Source organism: Indicator indicator, chromosome 24, assembly GCF_027791375.1.
Source record: "Indicator indicator isolate 239-I01 chromosome 24, UM_Iind_1.1, whole genome shotgun sequence".
In the NCBI taxonomy this organism is placed as follows: Eukaryota; Metazoa; Chordata; class Aves; order Piciformes; family Indicatoridae; genus Indicator; species Indicator indicator.
In genome coordinates this window covers 9,889,680-9,914,901 of record NC_072033.1, presented here as the reverse complement: position 1 = coordinate 9,914,901, position 25,222 = coordinate 9,889,680, and the positions used below count along the sequence as shown (strand labels likewise).

The 25,222-nt window shown below is 47.0% G+C and overlaps 1 protein-coding gene across 3 annotated transcripts in view; it reads left to right on the top strand.

The window, feature by feature from the left end:
* Positions 1-5,253: 5,253 nt before the first annotated feature.
* Positions 5,254-25,222, top strand: part of PMEPA1 (prostate transmembrane protein, androgen induced 1) — a 46,644-nt gene continuing 26,675 nt past the window's right edge. For 2 of the 3 annotated variants that reach the window (XM_054391962.1, XM_054391963.1), the window contains exon 1: positions 5,254-5,356. In XM_054391962.1, the coding sequence (XP_054247937.1) occupies positions 5,254-5,356 (103 nt within the window). Of the gene's footprint in view, positions 5,357-21,326; positions 21,366-25,222 lie in introns of all 3 variants that reach the window. The other variant, XM_054391961.1, reaches the window with a different exon arrangement.

The following is a 25,222-nucleotide window of genomic DNA, read 5'->3' as shown; positions in this document are numbered from 1 at the left end:
CTCCAACACATCTTTGTGTGTCAACGCAGATGAATCCAGAGCAGAGCCTGACTTCCTCTAATCTTGACTTTCATGCCAGAACCAAAAGAACCCAAATGCAAACCAACTGGGTCTTGGCAAACAGGAGTAGGTTCCTGTGTATGTGTGTGTGCAACCATGTAGGTAAGCGCGTGTGGGCATCGTAAGGACAATTCAATCTATGAGCTGTTTGCAGCTGCCCCACTTCTAAACTGATCTACAGAAGGAGCCTGGCAGCACATCCACTGCAAAGTGGCTCAGAGCTGGCTTTCAGAACTACTCAAGTGCTTCCTTGGATGATCTTGAAGTCTTCACATATCAGCTCTCAGGGAGTTAAGGGGCATCTTTGTTTGCTTTCCAGAGCACCGTTCCTCTCTCCAAAATGCCTCTTGTTCCATCAATAAAAGTAATGTATTATTTTATCTTCATGAATTTGAAACTCTTTCCTTAGCACTATTTTACATATGCCATCCTGTTTTTCCTAGCACAAGAAATTGAAATATTTTCATCTGGGGAGCTGTGAAATCAGAAGGTGATTATTTTTTGTTAGTGAAATATTTCCTGCCAGTGCCTTCAATAAAATGTAAAGGCAGGGTGGAGCTTTTCTTCTGGTGACAACAGTTGGTGTTATATCAGGCCCCAAATGAGACAGAATGGGTTGAAATAACGTTTTTGTGGCTTCACTAAAAAAATCTTACCACAAACATTGAATCTTTACCCTTCTTAGGTGGGAACAAAGCCTCCTAAATAAGACACAACCCAATGCTGTGCAGAGATGGAATAAAGCATTTGGATGGTGGCTGTGAACTGCCTGAGTTGGTGGCAGCAGCTCTTGCCCCAGTGCCACAGCAGGAAGGAAGGAGGGTCCTGGCCTCATCTGGGGAGAAGGTAGGGAGCAGGTGGGCTGAGGAGGGGCTCCCAATGAGGTGGATGGTGGGCAGGGCAGGGTGTTTCTGCCTCTTTTCGTTGGAATGTTGATTGAAATAGGTTATTGATGCTTAGCAAATTGGATGAAGCCTCGGAAGGAAAATACTCCTGCTCTTCCAAACAAGAAGGGCTTGTCTCCCAATGACATTATTCATGGTATTTTGTACATTTTAAATTGTACCTGAGATGTAGCTGTACTGACTTTCAAAAGCAAACAAGCCCATAGCTAAAACTGGCAAGCATCCATGTTCCTGCTTGCCATTGTTCTGTCATGGCAGAGATCCTGTTCTATATGTCAGGGAGAAAACTCAAGTTTCTGATACAAATAGTTAAAAAAATAAACTTAAGAGGTTCGTCACCAGAAAGTGGAAACCATGTCTGGAATTGTTAGAAATAAGGCTCACTTGAAAATAAATATAGAATTATTCACCATGGTAACTATTGCCCTATTGCGTTAGTGCATATCGATTTAACATTAATCCAAAGACTAATGCTGTGAAATATTTGGTCTCTTTCATGGACAACTGTGTAGTTAACAAAGCTGGGGAGTTGGGGAGCTTTCTGGTTTGTTTTTCCTTAGACCTCCTCAATCACTTTTGGAAGCAAATGATGTGACACTTCAGGTTCCTTATATCTCACACAGTTCTTTCTTTCCAATTACATTTTATGAATCTACCCTCCCAGTGCTGCACTACACCAATGTGGGGTCACTCAGATCTGTAACTAATGCTGAAGTGTTGCAGTAGAGAGCAAACCAAAAGATTTAAACGTGACAGCACAGGCAAATGCCCAACTTCTGGCCTGGCACTGAGTGACACTATTATAGTCCCAAACTAGCCAGAGCAGACTGATGTCTCCATGTCATTCAGTTTATCCAAGAACCTGAGGTATTAACGAAGCTCATGTATGTCCCTTTCCGTGGCAGAAGAGCCGGAGGGCCAGCGAGCAGCCTCAGATTACTCTGAAATGTTGTGGCAAAACCAGGAAGCAAAGGGAGATCTTGCAGTGCCAGACACATCCTGGAGCCATCACAGCTGTCTCCAGGGAGAACATAAAAAGAAACTGAAAACACCTTATCAGTGACAGGAGCCAAAATCAACAAGAGTGTATTTTGGAAGTGTCCCACCAGCCATGCGGTAGTCACTGCTGGTACAGAAGAAGCTCTGACAAATGGGCTGGAGGGTGGACAGTGTTATTACAAAGAACAGGGTGAAGCATTTATGTTAGCTGATGTACTTTTAATTTTTACAAGCCCATCTGGGATGACTTTAATTATTTGTTCTTAATCATGGTGGAAAAATGCTGATTGTTCTTAAAGCCACATGAGTCGTTCAGATGAAATTGGGATGGTGGTAAACAGTGCATTTTTAAACCAGCATCAACTTGCAAACAGTTATTTTTCTTTTTTAATTTTTTTTTTTTTTTTAAGGAAGGTTAGAAAGATGTGTGAACTTGCAGCAGCCCGCATCTGAAACTGGAGCCTTTATCCACCAAAGCTTTGTAAACTTGTAAAAACTCCCCCTGGAAGAAGCTGACTGATTCATGGGATGAGGGCAGAAGATCTTCCCCCCAACGGAGCCAGCTCTTCCACAGCTCAGCTGTGACCCAGGCACTGGGCCCTCTCAGCTGGGGCTTGCCCAGCCATCAGTGCTGGTTAGGGTCTGCAAGGTGCCTCTACCAAGACTCATCAGTGTCATATCTTGCCTGTCAACAGACCACCAGCTAGGTCCTTCCATGTGCTGCCCTATCTGCCGTTCTTGGGCCTGGGGGTGATGCTATGCCTGGTTGTGAAAGGGAAAGCCGTGCTTATGGCAGCTGAGGACTCTGGAACCTGCCCAGGCAAGGAACTGACCTGCCACAGAAGAATATTACTTAGAGCTACACTTACTTGCTTATGACCATTTAAGGATGTACTGTGTCTGCATCTTAAAATACAGGAACTGTGAATCAAACCCAAACTATGGCCACATCCACATAGCCCAGAAACTTGGAGGGCTTGGCAGCAGTGGCAGAGCTGTTGCTGGTGGGTATCTCAAAAAACACAAAGAATGTATTTATGGTTGTGATATGTATTTTAAATGTAAAATACTATTAGTTGCATGCTAGTGGGCTCAGCTTAGCTTACAGCCACCTTTCTGGCCAGTCAAGCCAAGGCACAGTGGAAATGGCTCTCTAATATTCATCTACCAAGTGTTTTAACAAGAAAAAAAAATATTTCCAGCTAAATAATAATAAAGGTTGGTTGACTGATAAAGCTGTTGGAACTGCCATTCATCTTCAGAATTCTGACCATGTGTGTGCCTTGCTTTAACTTTTGAGCTGGCCTTTCTTGGGCTTCTGGGCTCCTGTGTTCCTGTCATGGGTTAACACTGCTTCACATTTTCATGAAGCATTTCTAGACATTTGCCAGGCACAAAGGAAACTGAGACTCCAGAACCAACCTGAAGGAACTTGCCAAAAGGCTGGTAAAGGTTACCCTTCCTGCCTTACCAATGAGGCTTGGAACAAAACTTAGAACTATCATTGGAAATGTTTTATTTCAGCTTCTAGTGTAGACTTTCTTCAGGTCATTGTCCCTCCTGCCCCAGGCCTCAGTGACACCTCTATCACTCACACGATACTTCACGTCTGCTTAGCACTGGGAAACACAAACTTCTCAAAGTTCATTTCTATCTAAGCTGCAAGATCCTCTTCCGTATTTCCTTTGGATTAGTTATTGTTGGGAGTTACCATCTGTCAAGTGGCACAGAGTAAAAGGTTAAACAACCTGGCAATTCCTTCTTCCTTCTCATAAGGCATTTTCACAGGACTGGATGGGGCTGCAGGAGTAAAGCCCAGCTGTGTATTTAAGGTTAGGTTGTAAGCAGTCATGTAGAAATGCATGCCATTTTGTTGGGAAATAAAGGGTAAACCCTACTGGTGTGTGCCACCACGCCTGACCTGACGCTCAACACTACCTGTCTGGTGTGATTTCTACAGCTTGCTGCAAGATGTGGGTTGGTTGCCTGTGCCCCCTGGCCTCTTCCTGGCCACATCTTGTGGGAGCACAGCTGGTGACTCTTCACTTTCAAATCCTAAATAAGAGCTAATCAAGAATTTGGGGAAAAGACTTTCTGGCACACTGAGCACCCACGGAAGAACATGGTGTTTTTACCTTTTTATCTATCTAAACGTGAAAGGCTCGCTCCATTTAATAGTGGGTGGTTTGAAACAAACCCAGTATTTCTGTGTCTCTGAGCTCTGTGGAAGCAAGCAGAGTTGGTGGCATCATCTCTGGAGCTAATGGCAGATTTGCACCCAGTTCAGCCATGGCCAAATCGGCACTTACAGGTTTCCCCTCGTCACGTTTCTTTCTCAATCTTTCCCATGTGGATTCGGGGACTGCCTATGCGAGGCAAGCCCAGGAGCGCTGCGGTGGCAGGGGGCCGAGGAGGGTCTCAGCAGTAGGACGGTTGTGGCTTGGAGTGGCCTCTGCGGGCCCGGATGCCGGGGGGTTTCCCGCAGCATGCCCACATCCTGGTGCTTTCGGGGACGACGTGCAGAATGACCGCGGGGTCCCGGGGCCGCTGCTGGGGAATGGGTGTGGTGGGCTGACACCCTTCCCGGCGAACCTCCGTTACCTGCCGTCTCTCCCCGCCGGTGCCCGCGGCAAAGGCCGCTCCGTGCGGTGCCGGTCCCCGGGAGAAAGGAGGCCGGGGGGACGCAGTGGCCTTCACGAGCCGCCGCGCAGCCCGCGCGGGGCAGCCCGGCGCGCGCGCTCCCGAGGAGCCCCCGCCTTCCCCCCCCCTCGCTCCCGTTCCCGTTGGCGGCGGCGGCGCGGGGGAAAGGGCAGTCCCCGTCTGGCGCTGACGTCATGGAGCCCGCCCGCGGCTGGCGGCGGCGCGCGGCCGCGTCCCCGTGGCCGTGAATGAGCGCGGGGGGCGGGAGCGGGAGCGGGCGGGCCGCGCTCCCACCGCGCTCCCACCGCGCCGCGCCCCACAAAAGTGCGGGGCTGCCGCGGCCTCAACCAGCCCAGCCGCGTCCCGGGACGGACGGGGGGGTGGGGGCACGAAGTAGCCACCGAGCCGAGCCGCTGCGGGGGGCGCTGCGCCGTGCCGGGCCGGGGTTTTATTTCCAATTTTTGATCGCAGCTGCATTTCTCTCCTCCCGCCCGCCCCCCCCCCCCCCCCCCCTACTCCCCTCCCCGCGCCGAGGAGGAGCCCCGGCTTTATGTGGTGCTGCCCGGAGAGCTCTCGGCGGCGGCCGTGAAGTTCTTTGTGTCGCCGTCGCCTTTTTTTTTTTTTTAATTCTTTTTTTTTTTTTTTTTAAATGTATAACTTAATGGGTCTGAACAGCACGGCCGCAGCTATTCAGCCCAATGTGTCCTGCACATGCAACTGCAAAAGGTCTTTGTTCCAGAGCATGGAGATCAGTAAGTACTTGTCCTGCTGCTGCCGCGGGGCCGGCCCCGACTTCACCGGGTGCGGGTGCGAGGTTGCGGGGGGGCGCACGGTGTCCTCGCCGCGGGCACGGAACTTTCCGACGGGGCTCCCCAGCAGCGCCGGGACCCTTCGCCGCGATGCATTTTCTCTTGAGTGATTATTTAATTTTTGTTGCCTTCCGCGCGAGCTCTGAGCTATTTTATGTTGCCGTTGGGGTGTCTAGTGCGGGTGTGACATAGTGTGACAGTGCGCGGGCCGGTAGCGGGCGGGACCCGGCGGGACGGGCCGGCAGAGAGACCCCGGTCTCAGCCTCCCCAGGCTGCCTGCGGAGCTGGCCGCTCCCGCGTTCTTTTCTCCGCGCCTCGCCCTCCCGGCAGCTGAGTGCGAAATCCCAGCTCTTCCTCATCTTGGCTCCGTCACCACCCGCATTTCGCCCCTTCCCCCGCGCCTGAGTCCCGGCGATGCTCCCGCTGGTGCAGCCGCCTCTGTCCCCGCGTCTTTCCCTCTGGTATGAGGGGTGATGCTGGGGATCCCGGCCCTCAGTTTTCTCCGAGGATCTCCGCTAGCCCCGGTGTGAATCACCTTCCTATCGGTACTGCGAGGGGGAGAGCACTGCGTTCCGGAGCCCCGGGTAGGGTTTATATTTTGGAACCTGTTCCCCCCGCCTCCAGCCCCTGGGGGCTTTTCGTTAGAAAGGGGTATTTGCCTCTATTAATATTTTTCAACCCTGGCAGAGTAGCAGTGAGTACAGTACCTGACCTAAATACCCACTACTTTTCTGTTTGCTCTTGCCCTGTTAGAAGTGAAGTCTGTGGAGGAGAAGAGAGAATATTGCTACCGAGAAAAGAGAAATTAGTTGGTTTCTCTGGCAATTTAAAGCAAATGCTATTTTCTGTAAAGAGACCGGTTTTGGTTGGCTGTCAGATTGTACCCCACTTAACATCTGGTTCTGTGTCGTGAAGTCTAAACCCTGCACAGACTAATGCAAAATGTCCCAAAATGAAAACTTGGGAAAGAGTCTTGATTTTGCATACATTGCTGGCACTGTGACGGGGCAGAGTCGTGCTTGGTGCGTGCAGAGGAAAGTCAGCTGTGTCAGTTGCTGCCTAGCGCAGGATTTGTCCCGTTACCTCCAGTGGGGCTGCACAGTTGCATATTAGAGCCAGCATCTGTCCCTTGGTGTTTTGGTGGCTTTTGTCCAGTGTAATCTGCCTTTGCCTTCTCCAGTTTCATCGTTGTTTTAATTCAGGTGTCTTGAGTCCTGGGGAAGGTCTGTAGGCATTTGTATGCTGGGTACTAAAATGTGTTCATTCTGAATTTTAGCATAAACCATACCCTTTGTACTGTATGCACATTTAATCTTGATTTAATCTCATTCGTGTTCAGACAAAACTAAGCTGGATTTGCCTGATTTTATTAACACTACCGGTACTGAATAGGCCATTATTCTTTCCTGACTTTAACAGGCCGGGCTAGATGTACATACCAATGGCCGTGTATAAATAATGAAGATACAGTTCTTTTTTGTGCCAGCCAGTTGGGGAACATGAACTGTGTCCCACAGAACTGCAAGGATGAGAGACTTGACTTTGTCTGATCAAGGCCCATGGTTATGATAAAAGTTGTGAATTAAAATGTGTAATGTCTTTTGAAGAAAAAGCTTCTCTTCCAGTCTAACTCTTGGCATGAGCTTTTGTTGGAGCAGCTTGGGCTTTTAATTTAATTCTTTGACTTTTTAGAAATAGCACATTTTGTAATTTGTTTCTCCATTTCTTTCAGTGTACAAAAGACTTGGTAGGAGGCAGGTGCCAGTTATGGATGGGGGGTGTGAGAGGCTGGGGACAGTGCGGTATGCTGGAAGACACCTTGCCTGGATGTGAATGGGTGTTGCGGGAGCTTCGTGCCTGATGTTTTACTGCTCCTGAGGTCCTTCCCCTGGCTTGTCCCACCCTGTGTCAGCCACTCAGCTCTGGGGGTCCTGACACTTGGACACTGAATTCCGTTTAGCTCCTGGATTGAGCTCCCTGGGTGCTGCCTGCCCATATTTCAGTTTCAAATAGGTTTCTTTATCACCAATGTTACTTATTTATTTCCTGCCGATGGCAGGTGGCATTAACTCACCTCTGTGCTACAGGAGGGCTTTGGTTGCACTGCAGGGGCTGTTACCCGATCGCTTCCTCCACCTGGGTTCACTGGAAAGGACAGAGCTGAGCCTGCCTGCGACAAATTCATTATACAGCTTCCCCCCCCAGTCTCTTGATTTTTATTTATCTGTCTAATATGACTTTGAGGGAACCTTAGAGTAGCTTCCACCAGATGCTATTTAATTTTCTAGCCAAAGGTTACTGTGCAGGAATGCTCCAGGAAAGTGGCATAACTGTGAACTCTTAATTTAACCCTCTAATTAGGTTAACTGTACAACCGATCCCCAAAAATACTTCTTTGCAGGCTTTATTCCGTGTAGCAGGCTGCAGCGCTGCAGTGAAGGGAGCAGCTGGTTTCTGTGTGTGGCGCTCCCAGATTAGGATTATAAAAGGGTTTTTTTGGGGGCGGGGGAGCGGAGTCTCACCCGCTGCCGGGGCTGTAGTGCCAATATGCTGGGCGGCTTTAAGCAGCCAGACGTCTGCGGCAGTGGTCTCTAATCGCTTCGGCTTGATGAAGGAGGTCAGGGGTGATTGTCGTGGCGGAAGAGTCTGTAAATAACTAATTATTTGGCGTAGGGAACGAGGCGGTGTGCCTGCCTCCCTGCTGCCTTCCCCGCTTGCTCACTCGCCATGGGCAGCTCAGCTCCTGACCAGGTTGGTGTGACCTGCCAGCTCCTGCTTGCTCTGGACAATGGCATAGAGGCCTCACACCCGTGCTAGGACTGCTTCACACCCCACGGGGACTTCTCCCAAAGGGTCTGAGTGCCAGGCTGTGAATGCTGCCTCCACAGGCACCTGGGCATCCCTGTGAGAGGATATCCTCAGGCATGAGGTGTGAGGGCAGGTCTCTCTCTGGGCTGGGTGCCTCTCGGCAGAGGCGTCATTCCTGCAGTAATGTTAGCCGAAGCATTCGGGAGTTGAAGAGCTGTTGTTACATCTCCCTGAGGAGGTGAAGCTGTTTCCCCAACCTGGCAGCATTGCTGTGACATCAGTACCAGAGCAGTGTGCCCAGGAAGCAGTGGATTGGGATGAGCAAGCCATGAGAGCAGGTTTCTGTCCCGGCAAGGACTTCTAGGTTTTCACATTCTTTGGTTTAACAACAAACCAAATGCTCAACCAGGGCTGACGTCTCCTTTCCATTTGAAACGGCTTTTTTGGCAGATACATTTCTTTCCTGACACCGTGTCAGCTTCTTTCCTGACACTGTGTCAGTGGCAAGTTATGGCTTCTTCCAGGGCAGAGTGGCTTCATAACCACCATACTTCTTTTTTCCACCTGCAGTTTTCCTCCTGTAGGTAGGGACACAGAGGGAAGCCAGAGCTGCTACCTGTGTTTCAGCAAGCTGGAGAGCATTTGCACAGAGTGTGTTCAGTTTGTGGTATCTCTGTTTGACTGCGGCCAGCTTGGGGAGCTACCCATGTCTGGCTCTGGCCGTGCTTTTTGCTGAGATCAGCATCCCAGTGTACAATCCAGGAGGATGAAGCATGGATGGCTTTTACTTAGAGTGGCCTAAGAAGTGTCTGTGTATGCCTGTGGATGTGTCCAGGGACCCTGACAGTCTGATGTTCCAGGTCTGTGGTGGTCCCACCCCTCATACACAGCACAGAAGGGAGAATCTTAATTCCCTGAGCCTGGAGAGCACAGGGGTCTTAAAATTACAGTATTTTATGCCCTCAGGTGGTGATTATAATCTTCGTGTTTTACAGTCACTGTTGAATGGGAGAATGAAAAGACGTGGAGAAGGAAATGGAGGAAAAATAGTCAAACTTTGTTTTTTTTCCTCTAGGTGAACACCTGGATTGTGTTGTGCTGCACAGTGGGACTGGTACACACAGCACCAGAGGTGATCCTATGTAATTGGAGGTGTTCATATGTAATGCAGAGTGGAAACAACATGGCTAATTCTTCCTTTTCAGTCAGTATCAGGGTATATTCAGAGAAGAGTGTTTGACATAGTTTGTCCTGTTGGCTTCTGCCATGAATGAGCCTTTGGCTTGCCTTCGTTTTATTTAGTAGTATGTTTTCAGATTCTAGGTGTGAGAGTATCAGCGCTGAAGGAGTGTGTGGTAAACAGCAACCATAATCCTTTCCTTAAAGCCAGGAGATCCCAAAGTAGGGTCTGGGATCACCTCTGAATTTTCATGATACTGAATTAGCTGAACTAGTGCTGCTTCCTTTGCAGATGGAGAGAAGAGCACCTACAAATATATGTTCTTGCTTTCATTTGCTGGTGCTCACCAAATACAATAATATTTTTAGATATCTCAGGCTGAGAGTTGGTGGCTAGCTAAATCCAGTTTTAGAATGAATTTGTGAACCCAAATTATAAATGGATAGACATGAGGAGACCTTTCCAAGGGAAGTACCAAAATAGTGGTGTCACTAATAGACAGTAATTACAATCCAGCTTCTTTTCTGAGTAACTCATTGCACAATCATGTCTGTTGGTCTTGTTTCAGGTAATAGCAACTGTCAGAATTCGGTAACCCTAATTAGCTAAAAAAAGCCATTTATTTGAAATGGTGTTTCATGTAAAAACTGACTACCAGTTTGCTTCCTGGAAAGAGATCCTATGTGTGGTGTATGGTTTGTCTTATCAGATCCCTCAGGTTAGTTCCCTGATGCATGGTGTATCTGTTGTTGGCATGTCTCATCAAAGTAATAAAGCCTGGCTGGAATGCTCATGAGGAGAGAGGTACAAGGGCCACTTTGCTGCAATTAAGTGGAAACTTGGTTCACACCATGAGCACACTCCCAGACGTCCATAAAGCAAAGGAATCATTAACATCGATGGGGATGTTTTATGCAGTGTTCTTCCTGTCTGTGTGGCTAAATTGCTGGGTGATTATTTTACAATTATTTTGGGTGGCAGAAGGTAGGTCACTTGGGCAGATCCCAGGTGAGGAAACACATGAGAGACTTGCCATGGCTGCGAGCAGCATGGCTGAGTCTGGCCCCAGAGAGAACAGGGAGGATTTTGGTACAGGGCCTTTTTCTGTGAGAGCAAGATCTGACCCAGCCATCTTTCGGACCTGATTGTGTGGGCTGCTTCGTTGCCGCTCTAGATGCAGTCATGGAGCTCTTCAGGAGCACAGGAACAGCTACCTGAGCTTCTGGCACTTTGGTGCTTGCAAGAAGGGAACATATACATCTGCACCTCGGTGAGCTGATGAGTTTTCAATACCTGAACAAGAAACAGGGTACTGCCTGTGTGTGCATACAGGCATGAACACATTTGTGAAATTTAACAGAGTTAGTAAAACAAGAAAGTAGCTGAAAACAAAGTGGTTAATGAAGTTGTTAGCAACCAGAGGAGTTGTGAAGTTTGGGCTTTTTGTTTGTGGTTTGGTTTTTTTCATATTATTTTTTTTTTAAAGCAGATACATTTCAGCTGTAGGAGTTTATCATCCAAATCAGAGGATTTGGGGAGCTATTGAGAGTAAAGAAAGCTTTGATGATTTGGCAAGGAATACAGTTTCTAAGGCAGCACTTTGATCTGCATTTTAAGTGCTTCTTTGTAATGACAGTTTCACAATTTCTTTCCTCATTTTAAGTCAGTTTTGCTGAGGTATGTTTTGAGAGAAAATAGTAACAGCACACATTATTCTTGCTGGCTTAAGAGCCAGCAAGAACTTGTAGTTCATCCCAGATCTTTTGGCTACTATGGTAAATTTACAATTACACCAAAAAGGAAATTAGTAGAGATGTTAAATATTATCAAAGCTTTGCAAATCTTTGGAAATATCTCCAGTGTGAAACCTAAACTTGCATTAGCATTTTTACTGTGGTATGTTGTACAGTATTTATCTAAGCATCCACCTAATATTACAGGTTCCAGCTTTAGGGTTGTGGGGTTTTTTTCCTTTTGTCTTCTAAAGGATGCATCCTTTTAGTCTAAAGATCTTGATTCTAGTGACTCAAACCTTTTAAACACAACCTGGTGTTGTTTCAGTGGTGCTATTGGGAGCATTTTCTTCCCCTTCTTCCCCCACAGAACATACTCAGATAAGCTCTCACTGGACGGAGAAGGTGGTTGTCACCTATGTATTCTTATATAAGAGAGCTTGTTGTGTGAATGTATGTAGTATGGGTAGAGTAGGAAAGAGGGTAGGAAGTGGGAATGTTTATTAAGGCTTTCATTTAAACCTTGCATAGTGTCTTTCCTTCTTATAGCCTGTTTGGGGTAGCATTTACACCTCCCTTGGAAATGAGCAGCCTTAAGGGTGAGGACAAATAAGCAAGCTTTCCTAAATTGATTGAGAGCTGTGTGGTAGCTCTTCCGATGCTGTTTTTGGCCTTGCCTGAGCCATGACTCTAAGGTCTACCAGGCTGTCAGCTCTCTGCTTGTGGACCAAGTTCTGCTCGTGTGTAGCAGAGGGCACACATGTCATTTACAAGCCAAATTAGCTTATGAAGTTGTGCCTTCAGTTACATGTAAAAGGTAGCATCTCTGGAAGGCCATAAACAAATAGCATTGTGTATGCATTTATTAAACTTTTCCAAACTGTCAGTGACTTTTTTCAGCTGGACATTCTCCTTGGCATTCTCTGGTGCAGGATACTGATCTGGGACATGTAAGGCTGTGTGGCTTGGCTGTCATGCTCAGAGATGCTACAAGCACTGAGTGCACTAGTGTGTGTTTCAGAGTTGAGTAGTCACCAATTTCACCACCACCTTCAGATTTTTTTTTTTTTTTTAGCTTAACACTACCATTTTTCACTGTGTACAGCAAGGTAGCATTGCTAAGGTTGTAATTAGTACAGTATCTCTTTTTTTTCCAAGTAGTCACACTTCCAGTTTCTTATTGATAGAAGACCAGGTTTGTGTTCCATCTAGAAGTGGGTTGTTTTTTCTCTGTGTGGTGTATTCTTAGTGTTGTCGCAGTAGCGTTGCATAAAGATACCTTGCACATCATTTGAAACTTGCCTCATGAGTTGTCAGTGTTGGTGGATGTCCACAGTGCTTTCAAGGGGTTCATACGTTTTTGTTTGGTGTATTCAGTTTCACACAGATCTTTAATGAAATGCCTCAGACTGGCTAATTTTTTGCATTCAAAAGTGTGCTTTTTGAAAGGTACGTGCTTTTGCACATAGCTGTTTTCTGATTGTTCATGAGACTCTGCTTGTGCCCCCAGTGCTGAGGAGTTGTGCCTGTGATGGTTTGCTGGCCTCAGGTTTGTGCACTTTTTAGCACAGGTGCAACAGGATTTCCCACATATGTGAGCTTGGCCCAAGCAATCCAGCAAAGCAGAGTTTAGCCTTGGAGAATGAAAGCTGGTTAAGCCCCAGGCTTGGAATGTACTAAGAATGAAGAGACAGTTGCACAAAAATCAATGCTACTTTTCAAGAATATAGGCCAGACATGGTTTGGGGATTTTTTTCCCATCTCTTCATTCTGTCCAATATGCAAAGTAGCTGGTTTATTACTCTAAACCCCTACAAATGATTGTCAGTAATAATTCTGTAAAACTATGAATCAACTCTGCATGACTTTGTGCAAATAGACTGAGTAATTTCTTTGTTCTTTTCTTCTTACTTTGTAATTGGAGTCTGCGAAAGCCCAAAGGTTTGGTCTTGTGGAAAGCATGATTCATTTATTGGTGTCTGTGCCGACTAGTTATCTTTCAGTAATTCCAGAGTGCTGCTACAAGCCAAGAGTGATTCATACATGGCTAAGTGCACAAACAAATGGGGTCATGGCCATCTGCAGAAACTTTTCTAATCTATTTATGGTATCAGAGAAAGAAGTGGGTGTATTAAGGATGATGGAATAGGTGTCAATTACATTAGTGAATATAACTGGTTAAATAACACTAACCATTACTCAAACCCACATCTGCTCATTGCCAAAGATCATGCTAGTATGTCCTATTTAAGTGTTAACATAGGTCTGATAGGAGAGATGGATTGAGTGTTTATCTTGCCTCCTAAGGAGCTCACCATCGTAACTGCTATGGTAGGCTCTTTTACCTTCCTTGAGATTTAGCCGTTGACTTGTGCTATGATTATTCGTAGTAGCGAAGTCTGGCTCTTTGCTGTTGCTGACTTCAGTCGTTATATGTTTTACATGCAGAATTTGGCCTAATACTTAATTAACTTGCCATTGATGATCAGAGGTAGGGTTTCTCATTTGCACGCCAGACAGAATGGTTGTGTAACATCTTAGCAGAGACAGTGGTGGCCAGGTGAGTCAGTTTTCCTTCCAAGTGCATCTTGAACGCTTTAAAATCTCAGACAGAAGATGTCCTGCACCTTACGAGGTAGCCTTCCTTTACTTCCATCCTATTTCACTACTTGTGAGAATTAATTTTCCCCTTTCTAACTCTGATAACACACCATCCCTGGCTGTAGCCATGTCAGTTAACTTTGGTCAGATTTTAGTCTTTAGCTTTGGGGCAGGCAGTTTGCTCCTGCCATGCTGGCAAGTGGTGGAGCCAGGCCCCAGGTCTGGCACTTAGGTGCCTGATTGGATTGTGAGAAGGAGGGAGTTTGAGACTAGCAACAGAAATTAACAGAGGCAAGAAGTGCTCCTGAGGTGTATGGATGAGGGCTTGCTCCAGACCACTTACTGCCAGTGCCTGTCTGCATGTCAGTCTTGCATGCTGCAGCAGGTTTTGCACCTGAGAAAACATACATCCAGCAAGATTTTGCACTTGCAGATCACACAGTGGTCTCACAGTGCTTCAGAAACATCCCATGTCCGCAGTATGGATGAGTGTTATTGTGGAGGTGAGTTGGAGGCACAACTGGACCAGTGCCATGAGGTTTGGAAGTGGCAGTGACCCCATCTCCCTGAGCCCTTGGGGACTCCTGTGGTCACTGCTTGGGTATGTTTGATTTCAAAGGACTTGACTGGAGCATGGGGCTTATGGACTCAGATTTCTGTAAATTGAATTTAAGCATCAGTGCTGGCCAAAAGTGTGGAAGAATTTGGTAACATGTTGTTGTCCTTTTACTGACGTTTGGAACACTGTGACCATTTCTGCTGCACCCTTGCTGCATGTGCTCTTGCAAAGGGAGATAAGGCCCTGGCTGACACACCACGTATGCTGTGGAGGGGGAAGTGACCCAGACTTTTGCCCAAAGGACTGATGAGCCTCTCCTGATGTCTGAATAGCTTTCTTCTTCTGCCCTTGCTTTATTTAAGTCAACAGATTGTGTAAGCCACATGCTAGATTTACCTGCAGGGCAAGTGGGAAGGAAGCAGTGCCATTTGGATGCATTCCCAAAAGACGTCTAACCACTGAGAGTTAAGACTAGCATTTCCAAGCCTGAGTCTCTAAACTGGCCTCCTGAATCTGCTCGCTGTCTCCTCCATCCATGTGCCATGCACCCATGGGTTCAGCTGCTGAGGAATCCTGGAGAAGCTTGCCTCCTGTAGCAGCTTGCTGGTGGATCTGCTATGAGCTTGGAAATTCTCCCCCTTAGTGATTTCTATTTAATATTGTGATTAATATTATTATTTGTTACAAAAACTGGAGGTGCCCCCTAAAGTGAAGCTGTGATGCAGCCTCCTGTACCCTCCCGTGCTGTTTCCTTTGGTGCTGAGGGCACAGGATGGCTGCTGGAGTCACAGGGGTGAAACCCAGAGCTTGGGAGTTTAAATGACCCAGAGCTGAGCTTGTTCCTGGTGCGTGCTCTAAGCTCAAAACCAGGCTGGATTTCCATGTGCTCTTTAGAAGTATCAGTGCACTGAGTCCTGGTTCCTCAAGAGTCAGAGAAGATCAGTATCTTCTGGACTGACTTGGGCTGCAAAGGCGTCACTGAAGGCACATGCCTCGACTACTTGCTGCTCCTGGAGGAGCAGGTTTTGCTCTTTCCATTTTTTTTTTTTTGCATTCTTTCCACCATTATTCTACCTTATCAAGGGTGGTCTCTCAACTTCAGTAACTTAGAGGACCATATGCAGGTTCGGCTCTTCAGCACTGAGCCCTTGAAGTGCCTTTGCCTCTCAGGTGCTGCCTTTAGGACAGTTAAGGAGCACCATGATTTATGGACATTTGCTTCACACCATTCAGAATGAAAACTATCTTAAATTGCAATAACTTCCCATGTAATGAACACGAATATCACATGTACTTGTTACACTTAAATACAGCAAAGGCACATGAGATGTGTAGTGCTTAATGATGCTGATCACTGGTGTGTAACATGAGGAATGTTTTCTGTTTCTCTGGTGTAACTTTTTGGTGGCAGTGTATACAAGTGGCCCCTTTTTCAGCTGTTCCTGTGGGTGCGGGTGATGGTTGTCTGTCCGACTGTGCCAGAGGTGGGCTCAAGAACAGGGAGAAGGAGCAGAGGTCTCTGCTGGGGGTCCCGCATGCTCAGAGTAAGGCACAGAGCAGCAAACTATCAGGTTACAGACGTATTCTGTCTTGCTGATAGCTTTTAATCCTCATCAGCCTCATGGGTTTTCTTGATAAATACTTCTCAACATCCACTGACTTGCCATCCAGGCCTGAGTTGTAAGGAACAATAAATGTAATGGACAGCCTCAACTTAATAGAGCTTTTTATTAATGCAGCTTTTTTTTTTTTTTTTGAGAAGGGGTGGGGGGAAAGAAAAAAGATGACTGCATTTAATTAAGTTCAGAAAGTAGCTGTTTCAAACGTGAGGGAAGCATGCCTGAGTGGGCTCAGTTCGGCTAATGTGGTTATGCAGGGAGGGAAGGGTCCAGCCTGCTGTGCCACCAGCAGAGTTCAGGCTGGTCTTGAGGGGGTTAACAGCTGCATGCCGATGCTCAGTTAGTTCTCTTTTGACCTGACCGTGGGGTTTTGCTGCTCTTCAGACCACAAGTGCACTCCAGTCACAGCAGGCTCACGGATCTGGAGATGCTTTTCATCCTCTCCTGTTCTTTCTGTTTGCTTGGGAAGGGATCATGCTGTATCTTGCAGCCATGTGTCTTCCTTGGTTACGCATCTTGAGATTTACAGACCCACGTTAAGCATCTATTAAATTAAGCAAAATAGCCTTTAGAAAGCTACATTTCAAGTGGAAGAACTGCTTTATGTAACATAGGGATATGTGAGAAGACCTAAATATGAGCTTAAATTGGCTGTTACGAAAATAGGTATAATTGGTTTTTTGCACAGTGATTTTACAGCTTCTGAGTTTAATGTCCTGATGAAATCCTGCATCCAGTCCATGCACAGCCAAGGAGATGGGGGTTGAGGAGCCGGAGTAATAAGACTTGTTCTAGGAACAGCCTTGCCCTCATTTGCAATATTGGACATAGCTGTCATTTGCTGTGGTTCTGCTTCTGGAAGGCGGGTGGGCAGCAATTTCCTCTCCCCCATGTTCTCCCTTTGGTCTCTCCCTGCAGCACATGGTGTCAGGGATGGGCAGCAGAAGGGGCAGCTCTTACTGTGGTTGTAACTACTTGCAGATGAAAAATGCAGAACTCTTGCAGCTGTGCCCTCCTAACTGTGCACATGCCAAGAGCTGCAGCTTTGTTTTCCAGCCTGATCAATGCAGTTAGTTTAAGTCGTTGGGTAATTTAGTAGCTGGAGGCACTTCTGTGGGTTTGGCATGAGAGTGACTGCTTTGCTTTCCAGCTCGGGAAGGCTGGAGGGGTTTCCAAGGCTTCCCCAGTTGAGGCTGGGGCCAGGTGATGCTGTAGGCTGTCACCCAGCCATTCTGGGATTGGGAGCCTGAGGAAGTGGAGTGCATCACATTTTGACCTTGGATCCTCATATTAATCCAGATAGTCTTTCCTGTTTCTATATTTAGAACCTTTCCATTCTTCAGTCTGGAGAGACAGACTCTCTTGGGTAAAGATTGACCCATCCTCCTTTGCAAAGCTGCTCCCCAAATAGTTTTTCTCTATAGAAAGCAAGGCTCCTCTAAATCTTGTTGGCAGGAATTGAAAAATTAAGCTTTTATTTGATGTATCTTCAACCAGTTAGGACTTGGAGCTGGTTTTCTTTCTAGCTTACTAAATGTTTTGCAAGAATGTAAAAACTCTTTGTTTCCTAAGAGTGCCTTAACCAACACATGGGATGAAAGCCTGGCACTGTGAGGCAGGGCGGAAAAAGCTGAGATAGGATTTGCTGCTTCTTTGAAACTATCCTTTTTTATTGTCCAAACAGCATTTCAAAGAAAATCTCTGCTCTCTTCTCCATCTTCTTCCAGCATTCTAATTCTATATAATCACTTTTCTTTCTCAAAAAGAATAAGGCGTGATTTTTTTTTTTTCTCAGAAGGAAGGGATAAATTCCAGATGTTGCTGGTATACACTTTTTTTTTGCCGCTGTATAATGTTTAGTGGCATTCAGTAAATAGGCTCTGAGAGGTGGGGCTGATGTTTTCATTCCAGGACGAACCATCTACAATAAACCCCATCTGCTGATGGGGGAGAGTGGCTTGGGTGTGACCTGGTGCAGTTAGGAGCTTTCCTAGCTGTCCTTCCTTGCAGAAAGGCAGCGAAGGCTGGGGCTGGCCTGAGTGCTTCTTTGGGGTCTTTGTCCTTGGTCCTTTGGGATATTCACCCTCCCCTTCTTACCTCACTGCTGATTGAAAAGCACTCTAAGGGGTCCAGTCCCCAGCCTGTGTGGAATGAAAACAGGCACTTCTGCACTAAACTGACTGGGTGCCTTTTTTTGGGAGCATCTCTGATCTGCAGGCAGTGCTGGGTGAGGGCTGCCACATCCCATGTAGGGCATCCAGTTTAGCTGGACTGTGCTGGCTGTGATGCTGGCAAGCCAAGCCTTTTTGGTGCTGGTGTTGCAGCCTGGTGAAGAGCATCCATGTGCCTTGCACTGCAGTGTGGGCTCTGGCGATGGGCAGTCCTCATCTCTCCTCCTGCAGCAAAGACTTGGCTTTGCAGTGCATGCTATGCTTCTACCTGCTTTTGGAGCCTTCTTGCAAACTAAACCAAAAATCATTTTCCAGCATGCGTTGCGTACAGGCTTCATGAGACAAACACAACAGCTCCATTCCCTGTTTCATGTTTTCACCTGTTTAGACTAAGTACATCTTTGTTTTCTTGGCAGCCTATTTGGTTGCACAAACAGTGTAAGACAAAACCACTAGCAGGTGTTGGTCCAGCCAGTATAATTACTGGTTCCTTGCTGCCACTGCTGGTAGGCAGACAGCGTGAGCCACCCTTCACATGGAGTTGTCTGGCAGGACTGAGGCTGCAGAAGGGCTCCGGGCACTGATCCACAGGGAATATGCACCGGCTGTTCAGCCACTCCTGTATCTCTTTCCTGCTGCCGATTGCATTAAAAAAAAATATGTATATAGGGAGGAAGGGAGGAGAGCTGAGTGTGGCTCTGGTCAAGCTTAAAGCAAATTCTCAGTTTGCGTTTGTAAAGTTGGCAAAGTGAACGGCTAAGCAGAAAGGCCAAGTGTGAGCATGTGAGAGCCAGGGGAGAAGCTGCATCCTACAATCCCACCTGACTCCAGAGGGTTCAGGCTCACTTCTCCCACACATCCCAGGCCACTGCCAAAACATCTTGGGTGACACATCCTGTGCTGGAGCCATGTGCCCGTGTGTGCACAGGGTATCACACCTGGGCTGTGCACAGTGCCCAACACCAGCAGGGCACTGCCTGTACTGCAGAGCAGGGCTAGGGAGAGAGCTGCTGCTTTCTACCCTTCTGGAAATTTAAACTGAGAACAACTGATCCTGAGCTGAACAGCTGCAGGCGTGAAGGATCTTTTTCTCAACTTGTGATTTTACCTTTGTACTCCCATACGTTTTAGGCCTCCTGAGCCTTTTTTGCCTCCAGTTTTCCTCAGGCTCTACTTTTCCTTTGGCCTCCCATCACTTTTCAGCCTCCACTTTTTGCAAGGCTTCTTCTTTCTCTGTTTCAGCCTCATACCCCTGTTATGGCCTTCCACTCTTTTTTCAGCCTTCACTCTTTCAGTCTTCTACCCTTTTCAGGGCTCTCTGCAGTGAGCTGGATGTAGAGGAACAAGGAGAAGGTCCCAGTCTGCTGCCACACTGATGCTGGCTCAGCAGAATTCCTTTCTTCCCATCACAGTCCATATTGGTTCCACTTCTGGTGGGACACACGTAGGGAGGCCATCAGCTGCCTGTGTGAATGAGAGTGATGCTGTGTGCTTGCATGCTCACTTTTGAATGCCTCCTGTACACAAAACATTGATTTTCCATACATCTGAACTTGCTGTTCTAAATCATCCTGACTTAAAATCATCAAGCTGACTCTGAGCCTATTGGAAACGGTTGGAGAAGAACTTTAAAATTTAGTCCAACAATTAACACAGAACAGCCAAGTCCACCACTAAAGTATGTCCCTAAGTACCACATCTACACATCTTCTAAATACCTCTGGGGATGGGGACTCCACTACTTCCCTGGGCAGCCTATTCCCGAGCTTGAAAACCCTTTCAGGGGAGAAGTTTCTTCTAATATCCAATCTAAACTTCCCCTGGCACTTCTTGAAGCTGTTTTTTCTTGTCCTGTTGCTTTTTAGTGGGAGAAGAGACCAACCCAAACTTCTCTATAACCTTTCAGGTGGTTGTAGAGAGTGAGAAGGTCTTCCCTCAGCCTTCTTTTCTTCAGCCTAAACCACCCCAGTTCCCTCAGCTGCTTCTCATAGGACTCATTATACAGTCCCTTCACCAGCTTCATTGCCCTTCTTTGGACACACTCCAGCAAGTCTCTGACCCTTAATCTTTTCCTGGAGTGAAATAATTGCTTATCTCTATCCTATCAGGTGCACGGAAAGTAACTTTTTAAAGCTTTATTTGGGAGGAATGATGTGTTAATATAAGCTTTTGAACCTCCCTGCTCTACCTGCAGCTGTGGCATTTGGAGTGGATGGAGGAGCAAGTGGTGTGAGTGCCTGAGGTGCAGCAGCCTTGTCTTGGTGTGTCTGGTGGCCAGGAGCCTTCCTGCTCTCAGGTTAAAGGCCATTTTTATAGGCCAGTAGGACTCCTTTGGCACCAGACTGTTACAGGTGATAATTAGCACCAATTAACCATTATCAGTAACAGACAGTTCTTATTTCCTCTGGGAAATCCCCTGTGGTTCTGCAGGGTGTTTGCCCAGTTGGCCACACTGCAGTCCATCAAGCACTGAGGTCGTTCTGGTGTGGTCAGAGGGATCCAGGTCCCATCATCCCATCAGTTTTGCAGATAGTGATGCTCTGCTTACTGATGGATCAAGGAGAGGTCACCAGTTGTCTTTATTCCAAACCTGTTTATTGCATTGTTCCTCACTTGAAAGTACATCTGCTGGGCATTGCATGGGGTTTTGGACAAGATTTCAGTCCCCTCTACTGGGGGTGCGGTATAGGGAAACCCTGACCCTTTACTAAGGCTCAGCAGCACATGAGGCTCAGCTATGTGTGCTTGCAGAGAAGACAGTACATGACAGGCAGGCCAACAGCACCCTGAAGTGCACAGTGCTGCCCAGGGCCAGACAGCAGTCTGGCACTGTAGGCTGTGATGGGAAGATCTCCGGGGTGGGCTCAGTGATTCCAAAAACTTTATGAACCTTTGTAAGGCTTTGGCATGTCATTGGGTAAGTTGGCTATGAGTGCTGGAGGAGAGCAGTCCTGGGGAAGCCAGTGCAGTGGCATGCCTGGAGAGGAACGGGATCTCACACAGCAACTTCTGGTGCGGGAAAAGCATGTGGGGTCATTGCTGGGAGTGGTGAGACCCATCTTGTAGTGCTTTTGGTACTCCTGGCTACTGTGGAGGTGGTAGGCTTGGGTGCAAATACCAACCATGGTTGGCTACAGGGGAGCTCTTAAAGAGTGAGTCCCCAAGAGGGGAGCTGGGGTGTGTTGGAGGTGGCTCCCATCACTGACGAATGCTTTCTGTTTTTTTTTTTCAAATGTCTCCAGGCACTGAATGTTTAGGTCGCACCTTTCCAGGTAAACTGGGTAAGTGAAGTATTTCAAGAGTTGCCAAGATCTAATTATGAAGGCTGATTGCATGATTGCAGCTGCTGTACTATAAACACTCTGGTTACTTGCTTGACAAAATGGGTGGTACGTTACACTGCCCTGAGAGCAGCCGGCACCTGCTGTTTGGGGTACAGGGAGGGGGATACATTGGTTTCTTCAGAGGCTGCTCTGCAAACCTGAGAGTTTTTGTCTATCAATAGCTGGCTGCACTCTGGTAATCCTGGATGGGCTTTTTTTCTTTTGCTGCTCAGTGTAGAAACATCTTCAAAAGTTGAATGTCTTTTTAAGCACAAGTACTCTTCCATTTGCTCCTGCTCTGGCAAACTAAGGATCAGCATTACACTGAGGAAAAAAGCAGTCACTATATTTTGTGAGAGTAGTTTGACAACCTGAATCTTTTGAAGTCATGGCATGTTGGACTTCTGTTAAGTGTGGCAGGAGGTGCCTGTGTTCATGGCAGACAAAACCAGGCATTGGGAGCCCTGTTGAACCAGGCTTGCTGGGTTTGAGCTGAATCTGTTTGCAAAAGATCATTTTCTCGTTTAAAAAAATATTGTACAATTTATGGGTCACTCTTGTTTAGAATTGAGTTTATGACAGTCCCTCAAAAGGAAGCTATCTTTGCTAAAATGGGATTGTCCCAAGCCTGCTGGGTAAGAACCAGTGTTAAGTGGTGAATAAATTATTTTAATAAATGGCTAATGAATTAGTATGGAGCCTGGGAAGTCACTAGGGCTTACGACCTTGGCTATAACCATGTTTAGATCTTTAATGTACTTATAATACCTATAAAAAGTCATAATCTAAAATAAACCAAAAAAGTATTTCAGTTACTTTAAGCGATGGCACAGTCTAGTGGCACAGGAAAATAGTCCTTGCTTATAAAAAAAAAAGTAGTTTGAAGATATTACCAGTCCCTGCCCCACAGTGTTGATCATGGTGTACACAGCAGGCAGAGGAAGCACAGGAGCACAAGGCCATGAGCAGCCAGTGCACACAGGGCAGACACAGCCCCAGTGCTGAGACACTGCCCAATCTGTAGAGAAATTGTCCTCCAGCAGTCAATGATTTCTTTATATTTATTTTCTGTTAGTGCTTTATATGGGTGGGCAGAAGGAGTCCCAGTGTCTTGCCGCTCTGAGCAGCGTAGCTCAGGGAGTTTGCCTTCTAGCCAAAGATGTTTGCTGTTTTCCTGACCTGTGAGTGAGGAAGGTGTGTGAGCAGGGATGTGTTCTTGCTGTGCTGCTCTTCCTGGTCCCATTTTACATGTTTGTATCTTGTGAGGGAGGCAAAGATGCAAGTGAAAAGAAGAGGGTTTCTTAGAAAATTAAGTATGTTGTTTTTGTTGTTGTTGTGTAAAGTTGTTCCCTGCAGTCTCCACTTGCTTGCTCCTTCACCACACTCCTGTACTCTTTGGGATTTTTTAAGTCTTACTGATGGATGGTATTTGGAGTGTGGTGTAGGATGCTTCGGTGATCTTGCTGCTAGTAGTTTAATTCGTGCACCCAGCAAGGAGCTGTGTTTGCAGACATCAGTGCATGCCCAAAAAGTCTCCCTGGGCCTCTGAAAGCTGTGATCTGCCAGACATTGCTGCCTCTGTTGGATGGCTTTTTGCCTTGCCTTTCTTGTCTGGGTCCTTGTCTGCAGCTCCAGCCTGGGCCAGTATTGCCAGACATGGCCATATCCACCACCCGCTTCCTCCTGGAGTGCCCTGGTGCTGCCTGCAGAGCTGGGACTCCAGAGAGATGCTCATGTCCATCACTGTGCTGCCTGGGCTAAAGCCCTGCACACAGTGGGTCAAAACACAATCCTTAGGCAGAAAGCATCCAAGACCTACTCAAGGGAGGTTTAATGTTGGGGGGGAATTTTCAACCCACCACACTTTTGTTGTGGTTTTGAGGGAGTTTAAACTGTTCCGGCATCATCCTGGTAATTCCTTGATGTCTGGTGTCAGTGTTAGACTCTGAAATTTTTGTAAATGACTCTCTCTTACCTGCTGAGTGGGGATCAGTTGAGCTGAGCTGCAGCCTCTGCCCAGAGCTATGCACTGCAACATGGTCAGGTGCTGCTGTCTTTCCCATGGGAAGCAAAATTTTCTGCTGGCTTTTGTATCAGCTCTCCAGCTTCTCACAGAGAGTGGCTGGGAATGGATAGGGAAGGTGAAGAGGAGATGCCCTCATCAAGGAGGTTCTATAATTTAGGAGGAGGTGTCGCCTATGAGCCCTTTAAAATCTAAGGGCAGGGTGGAGGGTCTACACAAAACAAAATTCACAAGACAAAATAATGTAACTAGAATAAAAAGTGCTGTCTGCGGATAAGAGGTTTGAGTGAATTCTGTCTCAATGGACAGACAAACCTCCTCTGTTCCCAGAAGCTCCATATTTGCTGCAACCCTGCCCTGTGAAAATGCCCATGTGCACTGTTCTTCATTACTGTGGGTTTGGGAATTTTGTTACATTAGTCTAAATGGGTTTGTTTCCATAGCTGCATTCTTCTGATACAATCCCAGTGCAGGATCTCTGTCTCCCTGTGCATACATGCCAAAAATAAATCACATGCAGTTGTTAGAAGATGAGCTGCTGCCATGGCAGGTGCCTAGCTGTGAGGAAGCCTGGGCTGGACCTTGCTGAGACTGCAGGTACAGAGCACATGGCATCTAACCCCAGTGCCCACCACACAGCATCCTGCTGAACTCCCAGCAGCACTGGTGCCTGGGTAGCCCTAGGGACCTGGAGAAGGAGTTGATGCAGGAGGGATGATGTTTTGGAAATGTGGTAGGAAGTGATGGAAGTAGGGGGAGAAGAAACTTCCTGTCCCTCACCTTCTTTTCAGGTAGAAAGATATGGATGTGGTAGAGTGTGTTGATAAAGGATTGGCATCAGGTGGTTACCAGAGTAATAAAATTCCTCTCTTGCTCTGAATTCAGTTTATTCACCATCAGCATTTCACCTCTCATCAGAAGGGAGTGGGCTTTTAATGGTTATATAAACTGTCTCAGCTGCTGGGGCTGGTTTTGCTTGGCTCAAGTGTAACTCTGAAGGTCAAGCTGTAGGGTGGAGAATGTTGGAGGGTTTCCTGCCAGCTGGTGGAGGTGGCTGCTAGGTGCAGGTCTTGGGTGAGTTCTGCTGATGCCCAGGGAGGTAGTGCAGCAGTGCCACCACCTCTGTGCTGAAACCTTCTGGTTTCACCTTCTCTCCAGCTGAGTTGGAGCATGTCTTCTGGCAGGAAACTCAGTTTCTAAGAGTAAGTTAACTTTCATTTGGGAAAGATGAAACTAATGATTTTTGGTTTGCCAGAAGTTCTGATCTGCAGGACAGTTTGTTTCAGTGTGGGACCAGCCCTTCTCTCTGCAGGGAGTGCCTGGGGCAAGTTTCTGCTGCCACTGTCTGTGGTGGCATGGCCAAGGCACAGCCAAGGGCAGGGCCAGGGCGTGGGAGTACCCTGGGAGAAACCTTGTTCCAAGGGTCAGCTGGCCTGGAACACTTCCCCTTGATGCTCTGCCAGGGATGTCCTTAAACCCCTTCTGCTCGCTCTCCTTTAATGCATCTTTTTTAAGTACTGGGTAACTGTTTTCTTTCTGGCAGAGATGAAGGAGGGCTTTTAATAGGTCTTTCATTTTCTCTTTGCGCAGTTCCCTGGCAGTAACCTGCTGTTAGCTCTAGCATTTATTTAGGGTATTTGTATTTTTATATGTGGGGACCTACAGCAGTGAGAAAGCAATGGACTTGTCCAGGGTCACACAAGAAATTTATGGTAGCGTTGGGCTTTGACTTTTTTGAACATTTGGATTTGGTGGAGAGAGACCATCTTGGTTTGTCCCCTTTCAACTGCAA